This window comes from Colletotrichum aenigma (assembly GCF_013390185.1).
Source record: "Colletotrichum aenigma strain Cg56 chromosome Unknown KSG_Cg56_contig01, whole genome shotgun sequence".
Lineage (NCBI taxonomy): Eukaryota > Fungi > Ascomycota > Sordariomycetes > Glomerellales > Glomerellaceae > Colletotrichum > Colletotrichum aenigma.
In genome coordinates, this window is record NW_023500907.1 from 2218206 (window position 1) to 2244571 (window position 26366).

General features: G+C 53.5%; 11 protein-coding genes across 11 annotated transcripts; 7 read left to right on the forward strand and 4 right to left on the reverse strand.

The window, feature by feature from the left end:
- Positions 1–106: 106 nt before the first annotated feature.
- GCD11 (Eukaryotic translation initiation factor 2 subunit gamma) lies at positions 107–1770 on the reverse strand (the record flags this gene model as incomplete). The annotated part of the gene is made up of 3 exons (XM_037315853.1): positions 107–137; positions 196–1182; positions 1253–1770. 3 exons carry the CDS (start codon positions 1768–1770, stop codon positions 107–109), a joined length of 1536 nt encoding a protein of 511 aa, XP_037186307.1.
- Positions 1771–3393: 1623 nt separating this feature from the next.
- CGCA056_v000593 (uncharacterized protein) lies at positions 3394–4873 on the forward strand (the record flags this gene model as incomplete). Its single annotated transcript, XM_037315854.1, has 3 exons — positions 3394–3541; positions 4523–4693; positions 4749–4873. The coding sequence occupies 3 exons, from the start codon at positions 3394–3396 to the stop codon at positions 4871–4873; spliced, it is 444 nt and encodes a 147-aa protein (XP_037186306.1).
- Positions 4874–5038: 165 nt separating this feature from the next.
- CGCA056_v000594 (uncharacterized protein) lies at positions 5039–6690 on the forward strand (the record flags this gene model as incomplete). Its single annotated transcript, XM_037315855.1, has 4 exons — positions 5039–5051; positions 5105–5514; positions 5568–5760; positions 5813–6690. 4 exons carry the CDS (start codon positions 5039–5041, stop codon positions 6688–6690), a joined length of 1494 nt encoding a protein of 497 aa, XP_037186309.1.
- A 1112-nt stretch (positions 6691–7802) lies between these two features.
- Positions 7803–10681, reverse strand: CGCA056_v000595 (uncharacterized protein; the record flags this gene model as incomplete). The annotated part of the gene is made up of 7 exons (XM_037315856.1): positions 7803–7889; positions 7947–8875; positions 9076–9103; positions 9157–9162; positions 9226–9253; positions 9299–9624; positions 10673–10681. The coding sequence occupies 7 exons, from the start codon at positions 10679–10681 to the stop codon at positions 7803–7805; spliced, it is 1413 nt and encodes a 470-aa protein (XP_037186308.1).
- An 802-nt stretch (positions 10682–11483) lies between these two features.
- On the reverse strand, positions 11484–13458 carry cyp15 (Peptidyl-prolyl cis-trans isomerase cyp15; the record flags this gene model as incomplete). The annotated part of the gene is made up of 3 exons (XM_037315857.1): positions 11484–11621; positions 11680–13340; positions 13395–13458. The coding sequence occupies 3 exons, from the start codon at positions 13456–13458 to the stop codon at positions 11484–11486; spliced, it is 1863 nt and encodes a 620-aa protein (XP_037186337.1).
- A 738-nt stretch (positions 13459–14196) lies between these two features.
- CGCA056_v000597 (UPF0641 membrane protein) lies at positions 14197–14952 on the forward strand (the record flags this gene model as incomplete). Its single annotated transcript, XM_037315858.1, has 2 exons — positions 14197–14726; positions 14778–14952. The coding sequence occupies 2 exons, from the start codon at positions 14197–14199 to the stop codon at positions 14950–14952; spliced, it is 705 nt and encodes a 234-aa protein (XP_037186325.1).
- An 801-nt stretch (positions 14953–15753) lies between these two features.
- AMT16 (Phospho-2-dehydro-3-deoxyheptonate aldolase AMT16) lies at positions 15754–17051 on the forward strand (the record flags this gene model as incomplete). The annotated part of the gene is made up of 4 exons (XM_037315859.1): positions 15754–15759; positions 15820–15877; positions 15933–16835; positions 16891–17051. The coding sequence occupies 4 exons, from the start codon at positions 15754–15756 to the stop codon at positions 17049–17051; spliced, it is 1128 nt and encodes a 375-aa protein (XP_037185961.1).
- A 727-nt stretch (positions 17052–17778) lies between these two features.
- CGCA056_v000599 (Cytochrome c1 heme protein) lies at positions 17779–19066 on the forward strand (the record flags this gene model as incomplete). The annotated part of the gene is made up of 4 exons (XM_037315860.1): positions 17779–17844; positions 17984–18141; positions 18281–18343; positions 18394–19066. 4 exons carry the CDS (start codon positions 17779–17781, stop codon positions 19064–19066), a joined length of 960 nt encoding a protein of 319 aa, XP_037185960.1.
- Positions 19067–20429: 1363 nt separating this feature from the next.
- On the forward strand, positions 20430–21314 carry CGCA056_v000600 (uncharacterized protein; the record flags this gene model as incomplete). Its single annotated transcript, XM_037315861.1, has 1 exon — positions 20430–21314. The coding sequence occupies one exon, from the start codon at positions 20430–20432 to the stop codon at positions 21312–21314; it is 885 nt and encodes a 294-aa protein (XP_037186077.1).
- Positions 21315–22304: 990 nt separating this feature from the next.
- Positions 22305–23782, reverse strand: CGCA056_v000601 (26S proteasome regulatory subunit 7-like protein; the record flags this gene model as incomplete). Its single annotated transcript, XM_037315862.1, has 4 exons — positions 22305–23414; positions 23464–23578; positions 23633–23724; positions 23780–23782. The coding sequence occupies 4 exons, from the start codon at positions 23780–23782 to the stop codon at positions 22305–22307; spliced, it is 1320 nt and encodes a 439-aa protein (XP_037186076.1).
- Positions 23783–24255: 473 nt separating this feature from the next.
- cct4 (T-complex protein 1 subunit delta) lies at positions 24256–26025 on the forward strand (the record flags this gene model as incomplete). The annotated part of the gene is made up of 4 exons (XM_037315863.1): positions 24256–24306; positions 24369–24420; positions 24477–25132; positions 25183–26025. 4 exons carry the CDS (start codon positions 24256–24258, stop codon positions 26023–26025), a joined length of 1602 nt encoding a protein of 533 aa, XP_037186079.1.
- Positions 26026–26366: the final 341 nt, after the last annotated feature.

Sequence of the window (26366 nt, forward strand, 5' to 3'; positions counted from 1 at the left end):
CTACTCCCCGTCGGCTCTACCAGACTGATTCTTTTTTAGACTCCTGTGATGCTGAAGAAGGGGCTTTTGAGATTTATTTTTTTTAAACTCAGTGTCCGGCCCGACATTAGGCGGTGCTGGGCTCAAGAGTGACACCACTATTTCACGGTTAGTATATGCAAATTTCACATTCAGCACTGATCTGAGGTGACTTACGCAGCAATGGTGGCCCAGCCAATAAGACGCCAATGCTTCTCGATACGACGAGACAGGGCAACCTTCTCGCCAATGTTTGTGCAAGCAGGGCTGGTCAGGACAAGCTTAGCGGCATCGTTCTTGATAGCGGCAACCTTGGCACCAGTGGAAGTAGAGCCGATGTTGACCATGATGACCTCGTTCTTGGTAAGCTTAGCGACCTTGGCCTGCTTTCCGTCGGCGGTTCTGACACCGAGAAGACGGCGCAGGAGGTAGAAGTTGACCTCGATCTCGCTGTAGATCTCGGGCAGCTGGCCCTTGAGACCCAAGACGAAACCGACCAGACGATCGGCTCTGCAAAGGGTGGGGTCGATACGGGTACCGACACCGATAAGACCACCTGGAACGGCATACTTGAGGTCGTTGAACTCGGAGTTGAGGGAGACAATTCTGCTGAAAATGGGCGTGCACTTGAGGGCACCCTTGTCGTCTCTCGTGACGATACCGGGGCGGATCTCAATCTCGTCGCCGAGCTTCAGGACACCGTGCAGAATAGAACCACCAGCAACACCACCCTTCAGATCGTCGATCTCGGCACCAGGCTTGTTGACGTCGAAAGATCGAATGACAATCATGTGAGGAGCCTGGGTGAAGTCACGAATCGGGACGGGGATGGTGTTGACGATGGCCTCGTTGACGGCATCGATGTTGAACTTCAGCTGGGCAGAGATGGGAATGACGGGAGACTTCCCGGCAACGGTTCCTCTGATGAACTTCAAGATCGACTGGTAGTGTTGCTGAGCGGCCTCCTCGCGCATAAGGTCGACCTTGTTCTGGAGGATAATGATCTTGTCCAGCTTCATGATCTCAATAGCAGCCAAATGCTCGGAGGTCTGGGGCTGGGGGCAGGTTTCATTGCCGGCAATGAGCAGCAGAGCGGCGTCCATGACAGCGGCACCTGACAACATGGTGCTCATGAGAATGTCGTGACCGGGGCAGTCGACGAAGCTAAGTGGAGCACTATTAGCCACCTTGCATTTCACGATTCCGGGGTAAGCTCTTTCTGTAGACAACTCACGAGACATGGCGCAGTAATCTGTAGGTACCGCTGCATCCTTCGCGCTCGCAGGGAGGGTCGACCTCCTTCTCACTCTTGTAACTCCTGAAGCATCCCGGGCGAGGGCACTCGGCGTTGTCGCACTGGTAGATCTTGGCGTTGGCGTAACCAAGCTTGATGGTAATGTTACGGATCAGCTCGTTCTTGAAACGGACGGTCTGAACTCCGGAGATGGCCTTGACGACGGTGGACTTTCCGTGAGCGACGTGACCGATGGTGCCGATGTTGATTGTTGCTTGGCGGGCGATGATCTCGGGGGTCAGAGGGGTGAGGGTCTTGACGTCGAGGTCTTTGGGGTCGGTTTGCGGGGGGAGAGGGGGGCGCTGGACTGTGGTGTCGGCGGTAACGGGGTTCGAAGACTTCTTGAGCGCAGGCTTGAGACCCTTCTCCTCGTTGAGCTCGGTCTGCTCCTCCACGGACTCGCCAGAGTCAGACTCGGAGTCGATATCGTCGTACTTGGGATCGCCGTTGGCAGACATTGTCGCGACAAGTTTGATGGTTTTGATGGCGGGGTAGTTTGTCGAGGCGGCTTTGTCGAGGGGATTTGCGACGGGGGGAGGGCGTCGAAAAATTTGGACTTTATGTTCGCCTGTTGACTCAGGTATTGGCCTTGACGGTTTCGACGGTACCGGGGGAAAGATGACGCTTCAGTTCGTGGGCTTCGTGACGTCGGGTCGGTTGATTTTTCCTCGCCGATGAGCGTCTCTTGAAATTCTAGGTTGTGGAAAGAGGTGACTCGACACTAGTCCCGTTCTGGACTGATAAGATAAGGGTGCCCCTCCGGGCAATTCTCATGTGGAGGAGGTGAATGCCCAAAGAGCGAACCCCTTCTCCCCAACTCTAAATCCCATCTCAGTATGATGCGAATGATAGCATTACTAGAGTCTTCTGAGGAGCTTCAAGAGCCAGGCGATGTTTGTGCTTCCTTCATCGCAGGCATATTTTTCTCTAGCTACCACCATGTCGAGGCGGGACAAACCCGTCACAATTTCTCCACCAGCGTGTCGTCTCTGAATCAATTTCGACACAGTTAGCAACCAGCACTTTTAGTAACTTTGGCTGATGTCTCTGATCAACACCTTGAGAGACTTTTGAGGCTTGGATCCTCCTCACATTGACGACTTCGTCATATTGAGCCAACGATCCATCCAATACATCTTGGTACTCGCAGAACGGCACAAACGACTAGCATGCTCCATTCCACGGCCCAGAGCATGGTGCCACTTTATTCGCTTCCTGAGTCACCTTCCAACAAAGAAAAGCCATGCTTCTGAGTCTCCTCGAAAGCTTCCAGAAAGGCTCACGCGACATGGAAACATCATTGCCAGTGATTTCAACGAGCAGCTCTTATTACTACGTAGATTTGTCACTCACTGAAGTCGGCGTGTAGCCCTTAGCCTCAGTGAGCGACGGACATCACACAGTTGAAACGAGTGCCGGGGCGAAGGAACATTTTGCTCCTTCCAGAATAGAAGAGACAAAAGACGATAGGTTCGGGATGATATTGCATTAGAAGGTCAGCCATCCCGTCAACCGGCGTTGAAGTTTAGCCATGGGATCACGGCACAGTTCTAGACGAACAGATAGACACCACACCATCGGCCATGTACAAGAAAAAGGCTACAGCAGCTCGTCTCCCATCACGTCTCTCTGATTGGTCGAGATTCCTAAAAATAGGTTCGGACGAGATGGAAAACCACGGGACACGGGCCAAGTCTTACCTACCTTAAACCTGCCTACCACCATCTGCAGTACAAGGGCGATCGCTGACGGTTGACAGATAGCCCGGACGGCGCCTAGCTCATTTCTCAACATCAGGTGGAGGGCGACACGCGTGGGAAGATGTGGTGATATCCATTTCTATTCTTTGTCGGCGCGTCTCACGGATCGACGGCACTCGACCCCAAACACCTAGGCTCGACGCAATTAGTCGCACCAGCACACGCAACATCGTCTTCGAGGCTCGAAAACATGGTGTCGCCAGGCTTTCGGATGCCCGAACTGCGCCTGCGATTGTCGGTTACCCCAAATCCCAGCATGGCCAACGTGAGATTTTGGTGCCTCCGTCGAGGGTGGTAGACGTGGAGGGGCAAATGCTATCCATGGCTACACCTATATCACACATTGTGTATCTTACAGCCAGCCTGCATGCAAACACCACCACGCTACAGTCACTCGCCAACTCGCCGGGCTGTCATTCTGCGGCTTTGCCTACTCTGCGAGCCAAGGATGGGCAGACCTTGATTGATGGTCTGTAGACCCACCGCGAAGAGCACTTTTCTGTACCGCTTGGAGCAAGTTCAGCGCAATGAGATGACTCGAGTGACTGAGGAGCAGAGTCGCAAGAGACAAAAACGGCCGCGCTGGCGTTGTGGCCATTCTGTGTTTGCCATTCACCCAATTCTTCCCCCAACTTTTGCTTACCGCCGGAGCTGCATGTGGCTGGACATTCATCACGCACTTCTACTCGCTGATTGGCCGGGTGTTCTTGCGCCAACGTGCAAGCATGTGGCATCCGGAGCGCATGTACGATTTGAGCCTATCATGACTGCAGTTGACGGACAGGGGGGGCGGGCGGCAGCAAGGGTCGACTTGTCGATTTGGAAGAGTTGGCGCCCGTGGGTGATCAGGAGCAAGGGTTCCGCAAGCCTCCTCTTCCATCCTCCGTCCAACCATATCGTTGTTCACCCAGTTGCTACTGGCCTGCCTCCTCTCAATTTGAACGTCAACGTCCAATCACCATCCTTATGTCCATCGTCGAACCATGCGGATGCAACTGCAACTGCCGCCAAGCTCCAGTGAGCTTTGTCGAGGTCTCTCTCGCTGTCTGTATCAGTGTACAGTTAGAGTACGTACATGGCCACCCAGGTAGAAGCTGCAAGTTGGGTAGGGGAGGTCGGTTACTCTGAGAGATGACCGAGTGTGCATCTTCTCCTCACCCGTGCCTCTTTTCCCCTCTCTAGATGCCTTTTGGGGTTGCTTTGGATATTCTATATTCGTCCAGCGAGTTGGAAAAACTGCGCAATCCTTGGCTTTATTGAAAGTTCCTCCGCCTTGGTTTGCCTCTTCCTCCGGCTGCTCCTCTCTCTCATCTTTTCTGCTTAACAAGTCGAACCGTCCCTCACCTGCTGCAATCTTCTCGAAACTAAAGAGACTACCCGTTCATTGTGCCAGTAGTCGCTGTCCACAAAAACGAGCTCGCTCGATTTAGTACCCGCCAGCTAGGAACAGGCGAGTTTCCACGACAGCTCTCAGAGCATCGGGCCAACCACAGCTCGGCGCCACCCCGTCCACTCTCGTGGGCGTCTATTTCCATCACGACCGAATCGCCGGCCTGGAACCTGGCGGTTCACCTATCAGAGCCCTGCTCAACTCGCGCCATCCTACCCTTCCGCTCTGCAGGTAGAAGTCCCCATTCCGCTTCGTCCCACTTACACCATGCTGATCTCCCTCCTAGTAAAAGAGGCCTTGCCTTGGACCTACTCTGTGGCGGCGCCAATTCAAAACCACCTTCATCCCCAAGGAACCGGTCTGCTGGACCTCTCTCTCCTCCCTTTCGACAGCTGGTCTCGCCAAATCTGATTCCTATCGTGCCTCATTACTGCTTTGATCTTCGCTATCTGTCGCATGTCCTGAGTTCATCCTTCCTGTTGGCGACCCAAGTTCTAGGTTGCCTTTCCTACATACTAGACTCGTTTCTCTTGTTCTCTGTGGTCTCTGGAGACACAGACAAAAACCTCCACAACCATGAACCCTCAAGGTACGTCTCTAACAAAGACATGCTGTTCAGCAACAATCTGACATCTTTGCCAGATGACAAGAGGCGGCCTGCCGCACTAAACCTCGCGCCGACTCGATCAGCATCCACAGACTCGTCTTCATCCGACTCATCGTTGAAGCCCCCTCGTACTCCTCGCTTCGCGGAAGCAACATCAGTACACTCCCCTGTCGAAGGCACTCGATCGCCATTTGCCGACCCTCCCGCGAGATCAGAAGTTCCTCAATCCCAGCCTGGCGACATTGGCTTCGGCTACATCAGCAACAACGGCAACCGCGAGTCCGTCGCCGTCCCCATGACACCGAGATCACCACTCAAGAGCGCCATGAGGGTGCCAGGGACACCGGCACGCAAGATTGATAACCCCCTCAGCCCGACCTTCAGAGAAGAGGAAATTCTCGAGAAGCGTGAAGCTGCAACCGACAAGGAGCAGGCTCGTGATCTCGTATGTCGTCTTATCCCATTACCAAAGCTTAATCTTGGCTAACATCTTCACAGAAAATCAAGACACGCGTTCGCATGGCCAAGTTTGCACTCCGTGGCGTCAACTTCAGCTGCAGTTTGATCATCATTTCCATGATCGCCGCGACCCTACAGATCTTCAACGCTACCAGGAAGCTGCCCGCCCAGAGTGGTCTGCCACCATGGGCTGAAGGCACCGCCATCTGGCCTCAAGTCCTTGTGATTACCAGTCAGTAGTTAACTCTTCTTAACCCGACGTCTTGTGCTAATGGTCGAAATAGTGTCTTCCATCTCTCTCGCCGTCTGCCTAGGAGTCTTCATCGCATACTGCCGTGGTGGCCACCACCGAGCCGAGAAAGTCGCAACATACTACACGCTCTTCGCCATCGGCTGGTTCATCCTCTCCATGGTTCTCTGGGCTGTTGCCGCCGGTATCTTCCAGTCAAGCCGCAACAACGGCGGAGGCAAGGACATGTGGGGATGGAGTTGCAAGGAGAACAAGCGTGCCGAGGTCTTCAGCGAGAAGGTCGACTACGCTCTTCTCTGCCGTCTCCAGAACTGGGCCCTCATCTGCATGGTCATCGAGATCGTCATCGACGTCATCTGCGTTCTCCTCTACAGCATTGTCTTCTACCGCTACTACACCAAGCGCCGCCTGCACAAGTCCATGGACATGCGCGACCGTGCTCGTTCCGACCTCTACCTCGCCCAGCTGCGTTCCCAGTCCGCCCCCAACACTCCGGGCCTCAAGTCTCCCGGTCTCTACTCCCAGTACACCATGTCTCCTCGCCACCCGGAGGCGACCTTCGAGAACCTGTCCCGCATCGAGGAGGCCTCTCCCTTCACTCCCGGAACCCGATTCGTCGAGCCCGAGTCCAGCTTCGCCAAGCCCAAGTCTACCTTCAAGCTCCAGGCTCCCCCAACGAAGGCCCCGTCTGCGACACCAAAGACCAACGCGACCGGTTTCACGCCGACCTCTGCCACCGGCCCCGAGCCGAACTTCCCTCCAGTGCAGCAACAGCGTTCAGAGTCGCCTCAAGGCCACGCGCCAATGGCTGCCGACGAGCCCGTCTACGAGGCCGTGCCTATCCCAGGTGCCTACGCGGATGCTCCGGTAAAGAGCCCGCCACCACACCAGTTCAACTTTGGCACCAGATAAGACGGGGGAAAAGATTGATATGATGTACGAGACGGATGAGGATGAAATTGACATGCCACCAAAAAAGAAAACTATTTATATTTCTTTTGTATCAGCTGAGCTGGATTTTTTTACAAGTCCCCTTTTTCTTACAATTCGACACGAGTCGATCTATATACCATTCAGGCGTTGGGAAAGGCAAGACGAAGATGGGAAACGTCCATTTCATTTCGTCCACATGTCATGAGGATTGGCTCTTTGGACATACGTTAGCGAATAGGCAGTAATTACAACCCTTGTATAACTCTTTTAACTCCTCGTTTCTTGTTCCTATACCTGGTTCTCGTCTTAATGATGCGGCGACCTAGTTGAGTCATGGTTACTTGCCAGTGAGTACCCCGGCGAGGCCCGGGAAGGATGGCCCCAGTTTACCGGCTCCTCCGTGCCCTTGCCCTTTTCCACTTCTCCCACCAACGACACCACCACCGACGACGGAATTCCACTATCCTTGTCTCCATCGTCCGCCGACCTCAACAACACCAGCTGGGTTCCAATCGCCCGGCTAGCTCAATCGGTAGAGCGTGAGACTCTTAATCTCAAGGTTGTGGGTTCGACCCCCACGTCGGGCTCAATTCCCGTCCGCGATTGACCAGCATTCATTTTTTTGGACTTTTTCCTTTGCTCATTGAAGTCGTTCTCTTCGCCTTTTGTTTCTCTCTCTCAGACTTTCATGTGCCCACGCTTTTTTCTTGCTTTTAGACGCCCCTTCAATATTCGTTGTTTTCTAGTATCTACGAGGCGTCAATCCAATTCAAGACACATATAACTAGAAGGGAAGACAGATTAACAACTCAGCCTCTATGGGGAGCTGCTCTTCAACAAAATATTATAGTAAACGCAAATTGCAGCAAAACCAAGATGTTTCTTCATAATTCATCAAGCATCTCCAATGCTCCTGCCTAATCTCTTATACCCTCCCAAGCCGTGTATGGTAGTATCATGATTCATTTAGGTCGTTAAGGACCCATCCATGCTCCTACAATGCTCCTCGACCTGGACAATCGAAAAATCCCTTTGACAACAGAGCCGACAGCAACATACAAGATAGAAAGACCAACAACTGAACTCATCAATCAGCCAATAAACTCCGTACACAAGAGTGGTTCCCATGGCTGTCCTGTCATCCAGACTCTCTCCATCAGTCGTCTCGCCTTGTGGACCTATACCGAGACATTAGCTTTCAATAAGTAGAACGCAAGTGGAGGACGGCGTCGCACCTGTGTCATCCCGTTGCCCTCCACACTCCTAAACCTCTCAAGAATCCTCGACCTCTGATCCTCGTCAAGCGTGTTACACCCAGCGGTGAACATTGGAAACAGAAACCCCGTCTCCGCGGTGCCTCCGGCCCTGACGTACTCCATGCAAGAGAAGATTCTCTGCACAGGTCCTTGGACGTCCGCGTGGCCTGACGACTTGCCGAACACACGCCGGTGTATGTGGACCAGCCCAGCCCAGTGAAAGGCCTCGTTCATCAGCACCATTTCCTGCCTATCCCTAGCCTCGACATTCTGCACATGTCTGCAAGGATGCGACGGCTGCGTCATGCTCTCCATCAACTCTCGCTCAAGCTGCTGGGCACGGCGGACGCAGTCAGTGTCTGGGATCCATTCCGGTCGTGCTTGGCCATCGGATCTGATGCGCTGCATATCGCAATGGCGGGCAAGTTCTGATACTTGTGCAAGCAACTGAACGCATTTCGTAGTGAATCCCATGATACAGTCGATTTCATACTGGTCGTCGGCATTGTTATACATTGTGTACTCGAGTACCCATGACCTACATGGGTCGGAACCCGTACCGCCGCTGAGGCTTCCCAAGACGTCTAGGTAGGCTAACCAACTCCATAAGAAGGAACAGACGCGGTCCTCTTCAAGACTGTAAGAGGTTCTTCGAAGATCGGCCAGACGTCTTCGCATGAGATCGCGAGCAAGGTTCAAGTGCGTCTGCCAAGGAATTTCGTAGCCGAATGCCGTGGGGGATATGATCTCCAGAGACGCAAGCATGATAGCGGTTGCGAGGCTTGTGTTGGAGATGATTTGTTCCCTGTCACCCAACGCGAGGCGGAGGACGGGGAAAATATCTTGGACCCAAAGGGCGATTCTCATCTCGGGTTCCCTTTGACGAAGAAGCTTGGCCCGGTGGGACGCTACTGAGGGATTAGTTTGGAGTCCCCAGAGCATGAACATGTTGCTTGCCTGAATATGCCAAAAGCAAACTCAAGAGGTGATCGTTTCGAGTGGCCATTTGCGGTAGGACTGTGCGGAATGGATTGGAGCTTGGGTCATCGTAGGGAACAAGAACTTTATGTGTAAGCGCCGTGCTTGATTCACCGAGCAGAAATCTTACTCTTGGCTGTGTGATTAAGAAAATGATGCTTTGTATGAAAGTCAGTTTGAGCCTCCAGAGACGAGATTTGAGGTCACGAACAAAATACTGATTTCAGTTAGCAGGTTTATTCAACAAACATGGTGCCACGCAGACCACGGATTGACTTACCAAGAGATTCATCGGGTTGTCTTGAAGCCTACCATTGTTAGAATCGCCAAAAGGCTCGCGACTGGCTACTTACTTCAAAGGGAGGGGCTCGAGATTACGAGGAATTCGAATCAAGATGGGCCTGTCATAGTAGCCCCCTGTCATTCGAGGTAGGACACTGCTCTGCAAACCAATGCCACTGAATTGAAGAGGCGGGAAGCCACCACGTCCATCACCCATGACAGTCATAGAACTCTCACCGTTCGAGGTTGTCTTGGAGATAGCGTCTAAATCGTTGTTCTGATTTATATCGGCGTCTCGAAACCCGAGGTCATAGCCATAGAAGATGGCATCTTCCAATACATCCTCTTTAGGCCGTAGGTCTGGCAGAGGTGGTCCGAAGTTGTATTGAGCGTGCTTCTTTGGTCGATGAGCTAAGTCCGGGGACCCCGATAATAGGTAGTCTACCGATAATCTGCTGTTGTCAGGGGACGCTGGTGACGGAAGGGTAAGCAATGGAGCTGCTGCGTCATCGTCGGGATTCATTCCTGAGGACACTGGCGTTAAAGACAATACCCGAACTTTGAGCCCAGTATTAGAACGCATCCGACATATTGGAGGACTCGCTCCAACAAGTGATGCCGGAGAAGCTAGCAGGCTAGGTTGGCGATGGAACTCAGAGTCACTTGATTCGGCGAACGATTTGGATCGTTTGTGGGGCCGCTGTGATGACGGGCTTACAGTCCCAGATGAACTGCGACGGAGAGAGCCAAAACTGTCAACGACATGTTTGGGAATGATAGGCGATGGGACACTCGCTTGGATTTCTTGTGGTGGTGTGGAATAAAAGGAGCTCGTTCCGGCTTCGTTTATACCAAAGACACGCATATCCGTGGGTTCTTGGTTCCTCCTTGTGGGCTCGATACTACTCGAAGCCGTCTGTATGCGTTGTACTATCGGCTTTGGTTGTATATTGGTGGATGCGGCATTGACGGAGAATGCGTGGGTGAACGATGGTGGTTGAATCTGTGAAGCCGTGGCCTCCTGCAATGGTAGACTGGTCTGATTTGGGGTCCCAAACGATGAAGACCTTTTCGTCCGACGACCTTCCCAGTTTAATCGGACGCTATAATCACAGACCTCTCCTGTCCTTTGACAACTAGTTGCTGTTTGTTAGTCGAATCTTGCTTAAAGTTTTGTGTTAAGTATCTGGTGTTTGAATGAAGAGAAGGTCTCAAAGATCGGGAGAAACAATGATTCGATTCCATGTTCATGGACGCCGTTCATAGAGTCTGCCCAAAATTTGCAGCATCCTGCTTCCACTAGAAATTCGCCATCAGAGCGGAATGAGATATTTCGAACTATGCTAGGCGCAAAACGATCAAACCTCTCTCCAGCCAGTGCTGTTGGTCCGATCAAGGAAGTCTGTCTTCGGGAGGCGTGTTCGACGAAAGAAATGCGCACTTACTTGAGACATGTTGGATGCTCCTCACCGCACTTTACCTTGCGACCTTTGCATGGCCTGTACCTGAGTGAGTGGCATGGCACAACAGGAAAATGGGGCCCTGAAGGAGGTTCTTGCACTTCTCCACGGAACTCACCAACATCCATTTCGACTTCGCCTTTTCGGTTCTGGAGCCCCCGGCTTCTTTGGGCGCGGCATCCTACAACCCGAGGTTCATGCCCAGTCTCAAGGCGCCGTCTGGACGAGCTGGGACAAAAGGGCGGGGTCGAGGGAGAATGATTGGCTCGGTAGGTACGATACGCAGATATGCAGCGCAGGTACGCGATGCGGTGCGAGTGTCTATGCAAACTTGCTTGCAGTGGAATTGTGAGCCGACTTCACTTTTCACGATATCCACGGACTGGGATTGATGAGAGTTTTTGAAAACAACGTCAGTTTCATGCGACAGCGAAATCGAAAGAACAGAAGCATTGCGTCCCGACCTCATCCTTAAGTAAAGTCATTGGCCGACGAAATCAGGCCCGAATTGGGTTGCGGTGATGCAGCGCCGATTGCGGGATTGTAAGCGGCCCAATGCTGGCCTCTTTCGTCCACGTGAGCAGCAACAGCCTCACTCAGTTGGGTGGACTTGAATCGGCATGCGGCTGCATCGTGAAGCTCATTTGACTAGCCGCCGCCTCATCGGACTTGCGGGGATGCTGCATCGTCGCATTGCTTTTTCACTCAGCCCTTACGTGGGGTCGTGCGGGATCATTGGGCTCTCGTCTCATTAGTTTCCGTCTGGCGGCTCTCTGCTGTTTTGCCGCTCTACCGGCTACACGATGTCGATGTTCAGGATCTTGATGTCCTCCTCAGGCTTTTCCTTATACGTCCGGACGTTCTCGATTTTGTGAATGACGTCCAGACCCTGCGTGGCACGTCCAAAGATTGTATGCTTGCCATCCAGCCAAGGCTTCATCACACCCACACGTTAGCGAAAGCACATCTAAGGGGGCTGGGCCGCCACTCACCGTCTTTTCTGTGGTGATAAAGAACTGACTGCCATTGGTGTTCGGGCCTGCATTAGCCATGCTGACAGTGTATGGCTTGTCGTGCTTCAAGCTGCTGAATTCATCTTCGAACTCTTTGCCCCAAATACTCTCGCCGCCGGTACCATCGCCCAGGGGGTCACCACACTGGATCATGAATTTTCGAATAACACGGTGGAAGATGGTGTTATTGTAGTATCCCTTCTTCGAGTGAGTGACGAAGTTCTCGACGGCTTTCGGTGCCGCGTCAGGGAAGAGGCGAATATGGATGTCGCCGTATGTCGTGTGGATCACCGCTGCGGTTCCAGTCTCTGCCTTCTTAGCCTCGGTAGCCTTCTTCTGTCCAAGCATAGTTGGCTTCTCGTTCTGCACATCTCTGACCGACTTGGATATGTCCTCATCATTGGTGAACATGTAAAACCGCACTTTGTTCACGCCTGTGGCAATCAGAATCGGATCTCGCGACTCTGACTCCTGAAGTAGGGGGTTGCTCGAGGCACCCATTTCTACAGTGGTAATGCCCTTCTTCTGAGGTTGACCTTGGTATATCGCCAAGTTGACGGCTCTGAAATTTTCTTCTTTGCCGTATACCTTGACTACTTGGTTAGTATAAGTGTTGAGCACCTTGACGCCAACAATGGAGCCGTAGAGGATGAAGTTGCCAGATTCGTCGAAAATTACATTGGCCTTGTGCTTGTATGCTGGGGAGTCAATCTCGCGCTCCACCGCGAATCGGCGCCCGAACTCAACAGGATCCAGCTTCTGAAGTCCAGATCCAGCTTGCTGCATCTCCTCAATGACTTGCAGGGACTCGTCGTAAGTCCTGTAAAGTTTGCCCGACGCGAAGTCAAATATGCGGATTTTTCTGTCGGGTTGGGAGAAGGTTGCGAAATGTTTGCCTGTCAGTGAGATGGTGATTGACGTGGGAACTGACTTTGCCTTCTTGAATTCGAAGAGATTCGTAGAGGCCTTGAACTCGAAGACGTTGTCGGGCTTCTCGTAGTCCCCACCTGGCCGCCAATACTCCAACATACCCTTGTCGTCGGCCGAGACCACGCAGTCGTAGACGCTGTTGAAGGCCATTATCGACACAGGGCTTCTGTGAAGCGACTTGATCGTGTGAATGGGATCCTGTCTTTCTCCCCTCCCGTCGAAAATGTGGACGTTTGAATTCGCGTCCTCGGAGACAGCGAGCAGCGGTAGCGAAGCGCCCCTGTTATGGACCCAGCAGATGCACCGAGGCACAAAAGCGAGCTTTAACATGGCTAGCAGATCGAAAGTGATAACATCAAAGATCTTGATGGTCTCGTCCTCTCCAGCTGTCGCGAAGCTTCTCCCATCCTGGCTGACCGAGACTGACTTAATCTCGCCATTGTGTGCCTTGAACTCCTTGACAAACTCAACGCCCTCTGCCACCTTTTTCCAGAACTTTACAACACCGTCGGTCGAGGAAGTTATGATGAAGTCGGTCAAGGGCGTAACGGTCACGAAGGATAGCTGCTCCTTGTGCATCAGGGACTTCGAGTATCGAGAGGACTTGGGTAGGGCGGCGATGTAAAGCTTTTCGTATGGGAGGACTCGGCGCTTCTTCTTCGGAGCCTCACTGGGAAGCTGAGGACCCATATCATCGTCGGAGGAGCTGTCTGACGAAACATTGTCAGTACCGAAGCCCATCGTCGCGCAACATTTTCACGTACCATCATCTTGTCCCGTGAAGTCCTCGTGTGTTCGTTTGTTTGACTTGGAGTCTTCGTCAGCCATTGTGTCGGTGGATGTGTAGTTCGGTCAATGTCTGAGAAAAGCTGCCGTCTGAAAGTAGCCTGACGGGGTCCCGAGCTCCTGATTCAAAAGATGTAAGGCTGAAGATTGAGTGCACGAAGCTTAGGTGATGGTTTTCGGGAAGCTTTCCTTGCGCCCAATCGGACTTGTCGTTGGCGTGAGCTAGTGCAGCCTTGTTGCTTCCTCGACGCCGTTACTCTGTCCGGCTCCACAAGAAGCTTAGCCCGCCCTGGCTGCCCCTGGAGCACATGCCGATTGGGCTTTCAAGGGTGGCTCTTCGGGGGACCCAGCCTGCGTGGATCTGCCTGGGACTTCAGATCAGGGGCCACTCTGGCGGACTCTGCTCCATCAGTGACCTCATGACGAAGCCCAGCCTGCCGAAGGCGCCGGGAAGTTGCAACATGCCGCGGCCCCGTCACTTTGACGATGCCTCCCATTGTCCCTTGATTGGCCCCAAAACGCTCCGTCGGGACAATGTCTAAAAATGATTCGAGCATCATGTCTTCGATAATCTTCTCCTCTTAACAAAGTTCGTCTCAAATACCTACAAAAACCAGTGGCTCGGACGTGATCCTCCCTTGCGCCCGCCGCCATCCCTCTACATTCATCTCTTAGAAGACCCGCCATCGTGGCCTTGGACCTGTCATCCCTTCACCCAACAACTTAGACCATAACAAACACGAATCGCGCGAGATCAACACCAATTGCCAGTTCACCAAGATGGCTCGTCACCGATTGCAGCGGCTTGAGTCCCCGTCGAGAACACTGTCGCTTTTGCTTCATGTTGCCGGCCTTTGCTCCTTCTTTGCTTCGTTCCAGTTCTTGAGCACTCTCACGCACGAGATCTCCATGGGCTTTGGAGGCAACTATCAGCATCTCACAAACATCGGCTTGATTTTGTCTGCAACCACCTTTGGGATTGGTCTGCTAGCCGACATTACTCTGATCCCTCAACTGTTCGCCGTCAAGAACGCTCTCTCGACTACGGCCGCTCCCCTCGAAGTCCTCATCAGCATCTTGTACTGGGGAATTCGGTCAATCGACGAGCGTCTTTTGATTCCCGAGGGTTTCGAGCTTCACTGGCTTCCAGATGTCGGCTTTCACCTTGTGCCGGCAGTGGTCCTGACCCTCGACTTGATCCTGTTCAGCCCTCCATGGACTATCCGCGCGTACTCAGCCATGACTATTAGCATGGTGTTTGCTTTCTTGTACTGGGGCTGGGTTGAGTTGTGCTTCAGCAAGAACGGAGCGTAAGCACGGAGATGTCCGAATTGAAGACTTAGGAGGCTAACGTGTCCCAGCTACCCGTACCCAATCTTCGCAGTCTTGAATACGGCACAGAGAGTAGGGTTGTTCACCTTCTCGGCCATGTTGATGACATTGAGCACGAGTTTTCTCAAGTTCGTTTACGGGCGATTCAACGGCGTTGAACGTATGGAGAAGGAGGCTTACAAGCCCCTTAAGAAGACTTTATAGGCGGGGTGTTGGTGCTTGCGTTGGTCTAGTACCGGGTAAGGCAGACGTTGTCCCTATGATTGAACGAAAATGCCAGCGAGGTCGGCAAGGGTAGACTTGAGATGTTACTAGTAGAATGTGCCGCTAGAGTTAGATTGAGAATGAAACGACATGTGCTTTTAGTATGCCTCCCCGATAGGTCAGATGCATGGGATGAATTGAAGGTGTGTCGCCATCCCAAGTTGTCCTGCACTTTCACCTGCAAAGGCACACAATGCTGTTGCTCACCCGACTGCCGTCCCCTCCAGGCCTCGCATCGCCTGCAAAGGTCCGGTGTCCGGTGCTCTTGGGGATACCCTCCAGGCGGTGAGACCCAGTGTGTGGCGCCATGTCTAATGCTCAGCGCAGTCGGACAGTCCCACACTGGCACGTCACAGCAAAGACGGCGAAAAAAGTACAGCAAGGATGCCCCTCACTGGTGGCAAGTTGCACGTCGACCAACTTTTTTCTTTTTTCTTTCTCGAGCGGTCCTCGGCGGGGTACTGCCGACCGGGGGGTCGCAAGTGTGGGCGACGGGGCGACAGGTACAGGCACAGGGCAGGGGGGGAACGAATGAGTCCTCGCTCATTGCTGATATTCCTCGAAGCTCCGACCTTTGCGCTGCTGTGACTCTCTTCTCGACACAACCTCCAAGCAGAGAGAAAAGTTTATTTTCTTCCTTTTCACTTGTCTACCTCCAGAGACTTTTGTTGCAGACTCGGCTTCACCCAAGTTTACCATTTCACTCCAGCGTATTTGTTGCTTTCCTTCCCCGCATTCACCATGTCTGTAAGTCAGCGCCCCTCGACACCCTGTCTGCGCCTACCTCTGACTCACCTTCCACCATAGAGCTTCTACATCGAGAACAAGAACGTTGGCAACAAGGCCGAGAGTGAAGACTGGAGAAGTATGTTTTCAATTGGCAACCTCAAAATAACTTTCAAGGCTAATTGGCTTTCTAGTTCGCGGTTACAACCCTCTGACTCCTCCCGACCTGCTTCAGCACGAGATTGCCCAAACTCCCAAGTCGAAGCAAACCGTTATCGAGGGCCGTGAGGAGGCTGCAGCCGTAGTCAATGGCACCGACGAGAAGGGCAGACTTCTGGTCATCATTGGCCCTTGCTCGATCCACGACCCCAAGGCCGCTCTCGAGTACTGCGACCTTCTTCTCGCCGCGAAGGAGAAGCACAAGGATGAGCTGCTCATTGTGATGCGCTCCTACTTGGAGAAGCCGCGCACAACTGTTGGATGGAAGGGTCTGATTAACGACCCCGATATCGACAACAGCTTCAAGATCAACAAGGGTCTCCGCCTATCAAGACAGCTCTTCGTCGATCTTACGGACAAGGGTATGCCCATTGCTAGCGAGATGCTGGATACTATTTCGCCCCAGTTCCTCGCTGATTTGCTGTCCGTTGGCGCCGTCGGCGCGAGAACCACGGAGAGCCAGCTGCACCGCGAGTTGGCCAGCGGTCTCAGTTTCCCCGTCGGCTTCAAGAACGGTACCGATGGCTCGCTCGGAGTCGCAATCGACGCCATTGGCGCCGTCAGACATCCCCATCACTTCCTCTCTGTTACCAAGCCCGGTGTCGTCGCTATTGTCGGCACAGTAGGCAATGAGGACTGCTTCGTTATCCTGAGAGGCGGCACCAAGGGTACCAACTACGACGCCAAGAGCATCGCCGAGGCCAAGGCGGCGCTGGAGAAGGCTGGCCTGCCCCAGAGGCTCATGGTCGACTGCAGTCACGGCAACTCTTTGAAGAACCACAAGAACCAGCCCAAGGTCGCCAGCGAGCTCGCAGCCCAAATCTCCAAGGGCGAGACCGCCGTAATGGGTGTCATGATTGAGAGTAACATCAATGAGGGTTAGTACTTGTCGCGGCGCTGAGAATGATGGAAGCATAAGCTAATAAGTTGCAGGCAACCAGAAGGTTCCCAAGGAGGGCCCCAGTGCTTTGAAGTACGGTGTCAGCATCACCGACGCGTGCATCCACTGGGACGATACCGTCTCAGTTCTGGATGAGCTCGCCAGCGCAGTAAAGCAACGCCGCGAAATCCTCAGCAGAAATGGCCACGCCTGAGAGTGGAAAGCTATTGATTTCGGAGCATTGAGTTTGGATCGGGAAAGGGAATTGTGCATAATACCATCAGCTTGCCTGCCATCAACGTAGGTGTAAGCTACACAAGCCTGCGGGCTCAGATAAAAGTTGCGTGTTTTCTGAAAAAAATTAAAAACGGCCATTGATACCCGTTTACCATCGTCAATTGCGTTGTCGTGAGATGTTTGTCGCACACTTCAAGAGAATATTGCGTGTGCTAGGTGGTAAATCGAAATTGGCCATGGAACAGCCAAAAACGCGAAACGCTGCTGGTTTCTGTCTTTTGCATACTTACAGTGATCGTCAAAAAGGAAAGAATGTTCGTCCAATGTTGTATCGTGATGCAGGTCAAGTTGGCTGGCTGCATGGGTTCAGGCCAATCAAGCGAGGCATATTTCTCAGGTCGGTGCATGACGACACGACGGCGCTGGGTGCGACGGGCGATCGGAAATACTTCTGGTCGACGGGCAACACCGGGTGGGAGGAATCAAGCGAAAAACGACCGGACCGGAACATGTTGCTGACCGAAGCCATTAGCCAATCAGAGACGTCCCATACCTAAGGCACTCGAAAACTGCCTCACAGCGATTTTCTCCTGCCTCGACTACTGTACCGTAGAAACGACCTCCGTCACGAGAGGACCTACCACCCATTGCCCCATCATTTTGTTCGCGGCTGTCTCTGTAGCTGCGGATACAGCTCGCCCATCATGTTGGCAAGGTCCTGCTTGCGCTCGGCGCGCACCTTCACAAATGGCGCCGTCACCATTTCCAAGGTACGCACATGAGCTGATCAAGAAGCCAATTTCCCGAGGCAATCCGACCTACCGCCACACGACACCCCCGGAACCGCCTCAGTGGCCATCGAGAGATATCAATGACTTTGGGACCGAACACTGACAGTGATCCACGCAGCGTGCGGCGTCCACTTCCACCGGCGCTGGTGCCGAAGCTTCCCACTCCCGATTGAACATCTCCGCCGTTGCGTCGACGTCTCTCGCCCTGGGCTCTATGGCCTGGTACTACCACCTCTACGGACCTTCGGCGAACGCTGCCACGCCCGCTGAGGAGGGGTGAGTTCTCCCCATCCGAGAAAGGTTGCTGCGGGCCAATTTGTTCGGATTCCGAGATCCCTTGCTGGGTTGAGGCATAATCTACAAATGCACCGGAGGCACCGAAACAAAGGCATGTCGAGCTGACATTCGATACCAGTCTGCACCCTACCAACTACCCTTGGGTTCACGAGCAATGGTTCAAGACCTTCGACCACCAGGCGTAAGCAATCCCCCCACGATACCTGGTAAATGACGCTCACACAATTGCAGTCTCCGCCGTGGTTTCCAGGTCTACCGCGAGGTCTGCGCCTCTTGCCACTCCCTCAGCCGTGTTCCCTACCGTGCCCTGGTCGGTACCGTCCTGACCGTCGACGAGGCCAAGGCGATGGCCGAGGAGAACGAGTACCCTGGTGAGCCCAACGAGCAGGGCGACATCGAGATGCGCCCCGGCAAGCTGTCCGACTACATCCCCGACCCATACAAGAACGAGGAGGCTGCCCGCTTTGCCAACAACGGTGCCCTCCCCCCCGATCTGTCTCTCATCATCAAGGCCCGCCACGGTGGCTGCAACTACATCTTCAGCTTGCTTACTGGTTACCCCGACGAGCCCCCCGCCGGCGCTGTCGTCGCCCCCGGCATGAACTTCAACCCCTACTTCCCCGGTACCGGTATCGCCATGGCCCGTGTCCTCTACGACGGCCTCGTCGAGTACGAGGACGAGACCCCGGCTTCGACCTCTCAGATGGCCAAGGACGTCGTCGAGTTCCTCAACTGGGCCGCTGAGCCCGAGATGGATGACCGCAAGCGCATGGGTATGAAGGTTCTTGTCGTTTCGGCCACGCTCTGGGCTATCAGCGTCTGGGTTAAAAAGTACAAGTGGGCTTGGCTTAAGTCGAGGAAGCTCGCGTACGACCCTCCCAAGGAGACCAAGGTTCGCCACTAAATTACGCAAACTTTCGGTTGTCTCTGTGTATGTTATACTAGGCTCTCTAAAACAGCTCCTTTGTTCGTGGAGGCGGCAGAGACGAGATTCATCGTTGGGAGCAAACGGGGGAGCGATAGAGTGTAAATCAGATGGTCCTTTTTCAATACCTGATTTCTTGATAATGACAAGTCTTCTATGTCTACGCTTACTTCTTTCACGTGCCTAACAATGACTTGTGTGATTTACTCATTCATCATCTTGCCGACCACGCACAAGCGACAATAGAAAGACGACTTGGGCACATGGAATCGCAAAGATGGTAATCAATGCCTTCACGTTGCAAACTGTCATGATATATGATTGCAGAGAGAGAGAACTTTTGAGCAGACAACGACACCAACAAACAATGCATCCTGGAGTCACCTCGGCGAATCCATGACCGAGACGGAGTCAACCCACAAAGGGTCAAATGCAACATCGGAGGCAACTTCACAAATGACTTCTTATCGGGTCTTTGACATGTTTCGTCCGAATTGCTTCCAAGACCCCTAATTCGTAGAAAGTTCTAGGGATTGCATGTCAAGATGCTGTGTGGTCACGGCACTTACGAGTGTGAGAGGACATTCGAAGTACAAATAACTCACATTGGATGAGGAACAGTGGTCAGGCAGGTAGGTTGTATGAGGTACCTTTAGAGTCAATTGGCGGGTGCGATAGACGAATCAGTGGGTCGCAGTCAGTCCCGACTTGCCGTCAACAACACTCAACCTGTGAAAGCTGCACAGCACCTGCTCAGTTGAGCGAGCTGGGAAAACGCTGGACAGAACGACCTGCAGATTTTCCAGCCGCCGGCGCGGTTTCCGAGCACCTAAACGGAGCGCTGTTGAGTCTGCTGACAGTGGTGGGAACACAAGCCCGCACCTCTTGAGCGAATCTGGCTGCCGCGCCGCCCGCTGGCTGAACCCACCCGAGGCACCCTACACAGGCAAATCAGGCGTGAAAGCTCCGCGCCGTGCCAGTCCACCCTCATAAACGCACGGCGGCATGTCCACCTAAAACGGAACCTACCTGCAGGAGCAATCAACCCGACTCAAGGAGAGCGCTGAGTGAGAGGCAGACACACCTTTCCACCATCATCACACTTTCTGTCTCTCCTCTTCTAACGGCCTCTCCTCTTTTCTTCCCCCCCTCCTTCAGATCTCCAAACCAAGTCTTCTTTCTAAGTCTCTCTCTCCTCCATCCCCTCCCCATATTCCATCGTCGTTCCTGCGGAGTTTATCTGGAATTCACGAATCTGTGCAAGGAGCGAGCGATATACCACCACCTCTGCAGTTCGCCTCCCATCTCAACGACACCCGATACCCACCCAAAACCACACCAAATGCCGTCCATCGCCGAGGAGCATCCTCGGCTGATGCTGCCAGGCCGAAAGCGAAGACGAGACAACGAAACCGACCTGCAGATACAGGGGCCTTTGTACGAGAAACTCGCCCAGTACTCGGCCATCGCCTCGACGAACTGGAAAGCTGACGGCCCTTTTGGCAGGCCCATTCAGCAGCAGCTGCAACAGCAACAACTGCAGCAGCAGCATCCAGACTTCTCCCCCCAATTGCCCAGTAATGGAATCGTCTTCCAACACGGCGGCCTCGGCGACCAACAATACCACAGCCTTGACGCCGTTCCTAGAAAGATAGCGCCGCTGCCTGGTTCCAAAAGACAACGCATGTTCGACGAGGAAGACGACAGCGCCGAGACGGGTGCATGGGACACAGCAACATCATCGCATAGGCAACGACGGAGCAAGTCGCCCCCACCTCAACAAGCTGCCCGCGGGCCCCAGGACCAGGCCGACACGGCCAGCAAGTCAAGAACCCCGGCTTCCTCTCTAAGCCCGTGCCACATCTGCCATCGACGGCCAACCAAGAAGTCAGACCTGGACTCCTTTGCGGACTGCGAGGGTTGTGGTCAACGGACGTGCTACGTGTGCATCAGACAATGCCAAGGCTGGAAGAAGGACGGCCGGCCTAGTGATGGCGACGAAGTTGAGCAGGAGGATATGTCGAGGTCATTCCACATGGACGACATTGACGACACACGACAACGACAGAGAAACGAGAGAGAGACTCGAAATGGACAGGAGAAACGACATGACGGCTGGACGGGCGGCGGGCACAGGACCATGGTCTGCAGTCGGTGCTGTATAGAGAAGGGCGCCGAGGGTGACGTCGCTTGTCTGGGTTGTCTGTCACGGATGGAATCTGTTTAAAAGCGAGGTGCCGTTCCTCGAAAGCTGCAATGGGGAGACTGCGGAGGATTCTATTCATGTTCACATGATTCCAACAGGTTTCTTATGAGGAGGGACGTAACAACAGCGGTGGTCGCACCGGACTGGCGCACTGGTGAGTGCGAGGCGCTGCTAATGAAGGCATGCATTATCATAACTTGGCATTGGAAACTTTTTGGGCACCGCTGAGGCAGCATGATGGGATTTTACTGTAGTGGAGGAGCCAACATCAGGCATGGGAAAGGGGCCAGTGAACAGCAAGGCTCTATGCATAGAATGGAAGGCTATAGAGCCCCATTGGTAAATGTAATTCTACAAATCAATATCACAATCGAGTAAGAGACAGCGGGTCTGCATGTCTGACCTATAATTTGATCTCCAATCTTTGAGGTGTTGTCAACGAGCCTTGCGCGTCAAACATGCCAGCATCATGTGGTGCCTCATTCAGAAACTACTCTGAAGGCTATAGGATACTTGTCATTTCGAAGATGTTAGAACGAGGATGCCTATATCGTCCATGTTTTCATGCGCAAGCAAGGCCAAACGAGTATGCCAGGACGAATGCCTACAGGCGCCAGCTTGCTTCATCGTCTCAATGTCTGCCGGAAGAAACGTAGATGAGGCCAGCAGTAGGGCCCCTCTCTCGGCTTCGACGTGCAGATGCTGGAAATATTAAGCAAGTCCTTCAAGTTGCGTTTTTGGCTCCGAGTAAGGCTTTGCCTCCATAGGAGTCTGGTGGGACGCTGCTGAATACTACCCATCGGCGCTGCGACTGATCAATACGCCCACCAAGTCCAGTCTCACATTTCTCAACGTCACTGTTGAGGCGACATCGTCATATTGGCGCATGGAAAAGCATGATCTATTTCTCTCGAGCAAGGTATCCCGCCCTCTAGACCTTCCCTAACCCCAAGCCTATTCTTACAGCCTGAAACAATTGAATCAACTCCGTGCCTCTTCCGCTTGATTTCCTTAGTTGTATTGCATGTAGCTGGCCGTAGAGTTGAACTTGAGGTTGGCCTTGATGACCTTGTCGACGGCGCTGAGGAAGTCCTTCTCCGTAGCCACCTTTCTGCGGGCACGAATGGCGAACATACCAGCTTCTGTGCACACACTACGAAGCTCGGCACCCGTCGCATTGGGGCAAAGACGGGAAATAAGCTCCCATCTGATATCGCGCTCGACTGACATACTCTTCGCGTGAATGCGCAAGATGTTGGCGCGACCCTCGAGGTCTGGGAGGGAGAATTCGATCTTACGATCAATACGACCGGGTCTCATAAGCGCAGGGTCGAGGGTAGAGGGTCTGTTCGTAGCGAACATGACCTTGATGTTACCACGAGCGTCGAAACCATCAAGCTGCGTAATCAGCTCCAGCATAGTTCTCTGGACCTCGTTGTCTCCACCAGCACCATCATCGAAACGAGCACCACCAATGGCATCGATTTCGTCGAAGAAAATGATGCAGGCCTTCTTCGTCCGCGCCATCTCGAACAGCTCACGGACCATTCTCGCACCCTCACCGACGTACTTCTGGACCAACTCAGAACCAATGACACGGATGAACGTAGCATCCGTTCTGTTGGCGACGGCACGCGCGCAGAGAGTCTTTCCCGTTCCGGGAGGTCCGTACAGCAGGGCACCCTTCGGGGGATCGATGCCGAGGTTGACGAAGCGTTCCGGCGACAGGAGGGGCATCTCGACGACCTCACGCAGCTTCTCAACCTGCTCCTTTGATCCACCAACATCTCCGTATGTCACATCGGGCTTCTCCTCGACCGTCATCATCGTAACGCTGGCGTCGATCTTGGGAGGAAGAGGAAGAAGGATCTGGTACTTGTTTCTGTCAACACCGACTCGCATTCCCTCCTCGATATCCGTCGGAGACACTCTCTCGCCGAGCTGGACGACGAACTTCGCAATTTGCTTGACGTTAATGACATATTTGCTCTTGGAGTCGTCCTTCTCGTCGGGAATGATCTTCGTACACCGGGCGACCTGGAGCGGTTGTTCTTCTGACATTCGTTGACGATCGGCGGCAACGTCCCAGAGATGAGGAGGGGCAAGACCCGTGTCGGATTCCTGGCCGAGTCAGTCATTGACCAATTTGCCAGCAAAATAAGAGAGCTACCTTGACACCAATCTTCTCATCTACACTTGTTTGCTTCTCCTTGATCTGTTGCTCGAGCTTCTTGATGGCGGCACCGTAGGGCGCAGCGCCATAGGTCTTGAGCACTTGGATATCTCTGGGTATCGTTAGTCGACGTGATACGGATTACGAAGCTTTCGGAAATGCGCACTCATCGGTCAGTGGCGTGATCTTCTTCTCCTCGATCTCGTCGTCTGCGTAGGTCTTCTGGTACTTCTCCCAGTTCTGGCCGGTAGCGGAAGGCTAATTGACTGGTTAGCATCTGTCACCGGGATGCACACGCAAGGGTCATCAATACCATGATGCAGAATGAGGACTGGGCGTCCTGCTGCCGGAAATTCTTGTGGATTGAGGTCTGGAAGTTCAGAGATCAAGGCAGGACTTTTGCGTAAATTCGTGAGGTTCTCGAGTGGGAGGTATGGTCGTCAAGATGGTAATGCTGGGGTGGATTGGAGATGGTAATGGAAGACGGTTCCGTAATCCCAGGTTGCCTTGAGCTCCCCAAGCACGGGCCACAGCTGCGAGGCTGCTGTGGAGCTAGGCCGGTTGGGGCAAAATGCAAACAGAGGTGCCGGGGAAGGAACAACCTGCCGCCCGCTAAAAAATATCCCACCGCTGGGGGGCTGCTACCTGAGAGAAAGTGGGCGATCGCAAAAGAAGGCGACAGCGGGACACGACCAAGACGATACCCATATCTCTCCCCGCCAACTTTATCTTGCTATTCCGACCTTGAATTTTCAGAAACAACCCAGGAAACCAGCAAAAACATCCAAAATGGCCACAGCTGCATCTGCCCCCGCCGGGGGTCACCAAGCTGCCTTCAAGGTATGGCGGGGAGTGCCGGTGACGAAGCTCTGGTAGCAGAGCTGTTGCTGACAATTTCCTAGGACAAGGAGAAGCCCGTCGCGGTCCGCTCTTCCAACATTGTTGCTGCCAGAGGTAAGCAACACGACTTCTTCACGAGCTCCACAGAGCAGAAGCTGACTTCCAGCTAGCTGTCGCCGATGCCATCAGAACGTCCTTGGGCCCCCGAGGCATGGACAAGATGATCCGAAGCGGGAAGGGCGAGACGATCATTACCAACGACGGAAACACGATGCTCAAGAGCATGTCGGTCATGCACCCTACAGCGAAGATGTTGGTCAACCTCTCGGCAGCGCAAGATGTGGAGGCGGGAGATGGTACTACGTCGGTCGTTGTTATCTGCGGTAGCTTGCTGGGTGCTGCGGACCGCCTTCTGTCAAAAGGAATTCATCCCTCCGTAATCTCGGAGTCCTTCCAAAGAGCTGCGGCCGCCGCTGTCGAGGTTCTTCACGACATGTCACAACCTATCTCCCTCACCGATACCGCTTCCCTGCTCCAGGCAGCCAATACCTCCCTTTCCTCCAAGATTGTATCGCAATACTCGAACATTCTGGGTCCCATGGCTGTCAACTCTGTTGTCAAGACCATCGACCTGAAGACGGCCGACAATGTCGATCTTAAGAACATCAGAATAATCAAGAAGGTTGGCGGAACTATCGAGGACAGTGAGCTTGTGGACGGTCTGGTCTTGACCCAGCCCGTTCTCAAGGGCGCCGGAGGACCTGCGAGAATTGAGAAGGCCAAGATTGGTCTTATTCAGTTCCAGCTCAGCCCTCCTAAGCCTGATGTATGTTTGCCCCGGAAATACCCCTATTCGACCTTCGCTGACCAATCAAGATGGAAAACACCATTCAGGTGAACGACTACAGACAGATGGACAAAATCGTTAAGGAGGAGCGTCTTTACCTTCTGAACATGGTCAAAAAGATTAAGAAGGCGAAGTGCAATGTTCTCTTCATCCAGAAGTCTATTCTGCGCGACGCCGTCAACGATCTTTCCCTGCACTTCTTGGCTAAGCTGGGCATCCTTGCCGTCAAGGATATTGAGCGTGACGAGGTTGAGTTCATCTGCAAATCCACTGGCTGCAAGCCTATCGCCGACATCGACTCCTTCACTGAGGACAAGCTCGGCACGGCCGACCTCGTTGAGGAGGCCCAGTCCAACGGTGCCCGCATGGTTAAGGTCAGCGGCGCCAAGGCCACTGGCAAGACGGTCTCCGTCGTTGTTCGTGGCGCCAACTCCCTCATTCTTGATGAGGCCGAGCGCAGTCTGCACGATGCCCACTGCGTTGTGCGTTGCTTGGTGAAGAAGAAGGCTCTTATCGCCGGTGGTGGTGCCGCCGAGATCGAGATCGCTTCCCAGCTGGCCAAGCAGGCTCGTGCTCTGACGGGCACCGAGGCCATCTGCTGGAAGGCTTTCGCGGATGCTATGGAGGTGGTTCCTACGACCCTGGCTGAGAACGCCGGTCTCAACAGCATCAAGGTCGTCACCGAGCTCCGCCACAGGCACGAGCTGGGCGAGAAGAATGCTGGTGTCAGTATCAAGTCCGGCGGCGTCAACACCAACATCTCCAAGGAGAACGTCCTGCAACCGTTGTTGGTGAGCACTAGCGCCATCGAGCTGGCTGCCGAGACGGTCAAGATGATTCTCCGAATAGACGACATTGCTCTCACCCGATAAATGGGGAGATATGAGTCACGAAATGAAAAGTAAAAAGCAAAAGGGGATATCCGGGCTTGGTGATCATGTACATTACGGCTGCCCTGGCTTAATCACGGTATAGACGTGGGCCTGGGATTAAGGCGTCAGAACTATTAGAAGCTAAGAGCAATTGATCACAACAGATACCTTGATGACACTTGAGGATAGCCCATGTTACTGATCAAGACGATGCATAAGTCGGCGATTACCTGAGTTCCAACTGTTCAGCCACTGCGCATCTCACCTTGAATGGTACATACGAATTGGGGACATGAGGTGTAACTCCACAAATGAACATCACTCAGCTACGATTCAGTTGA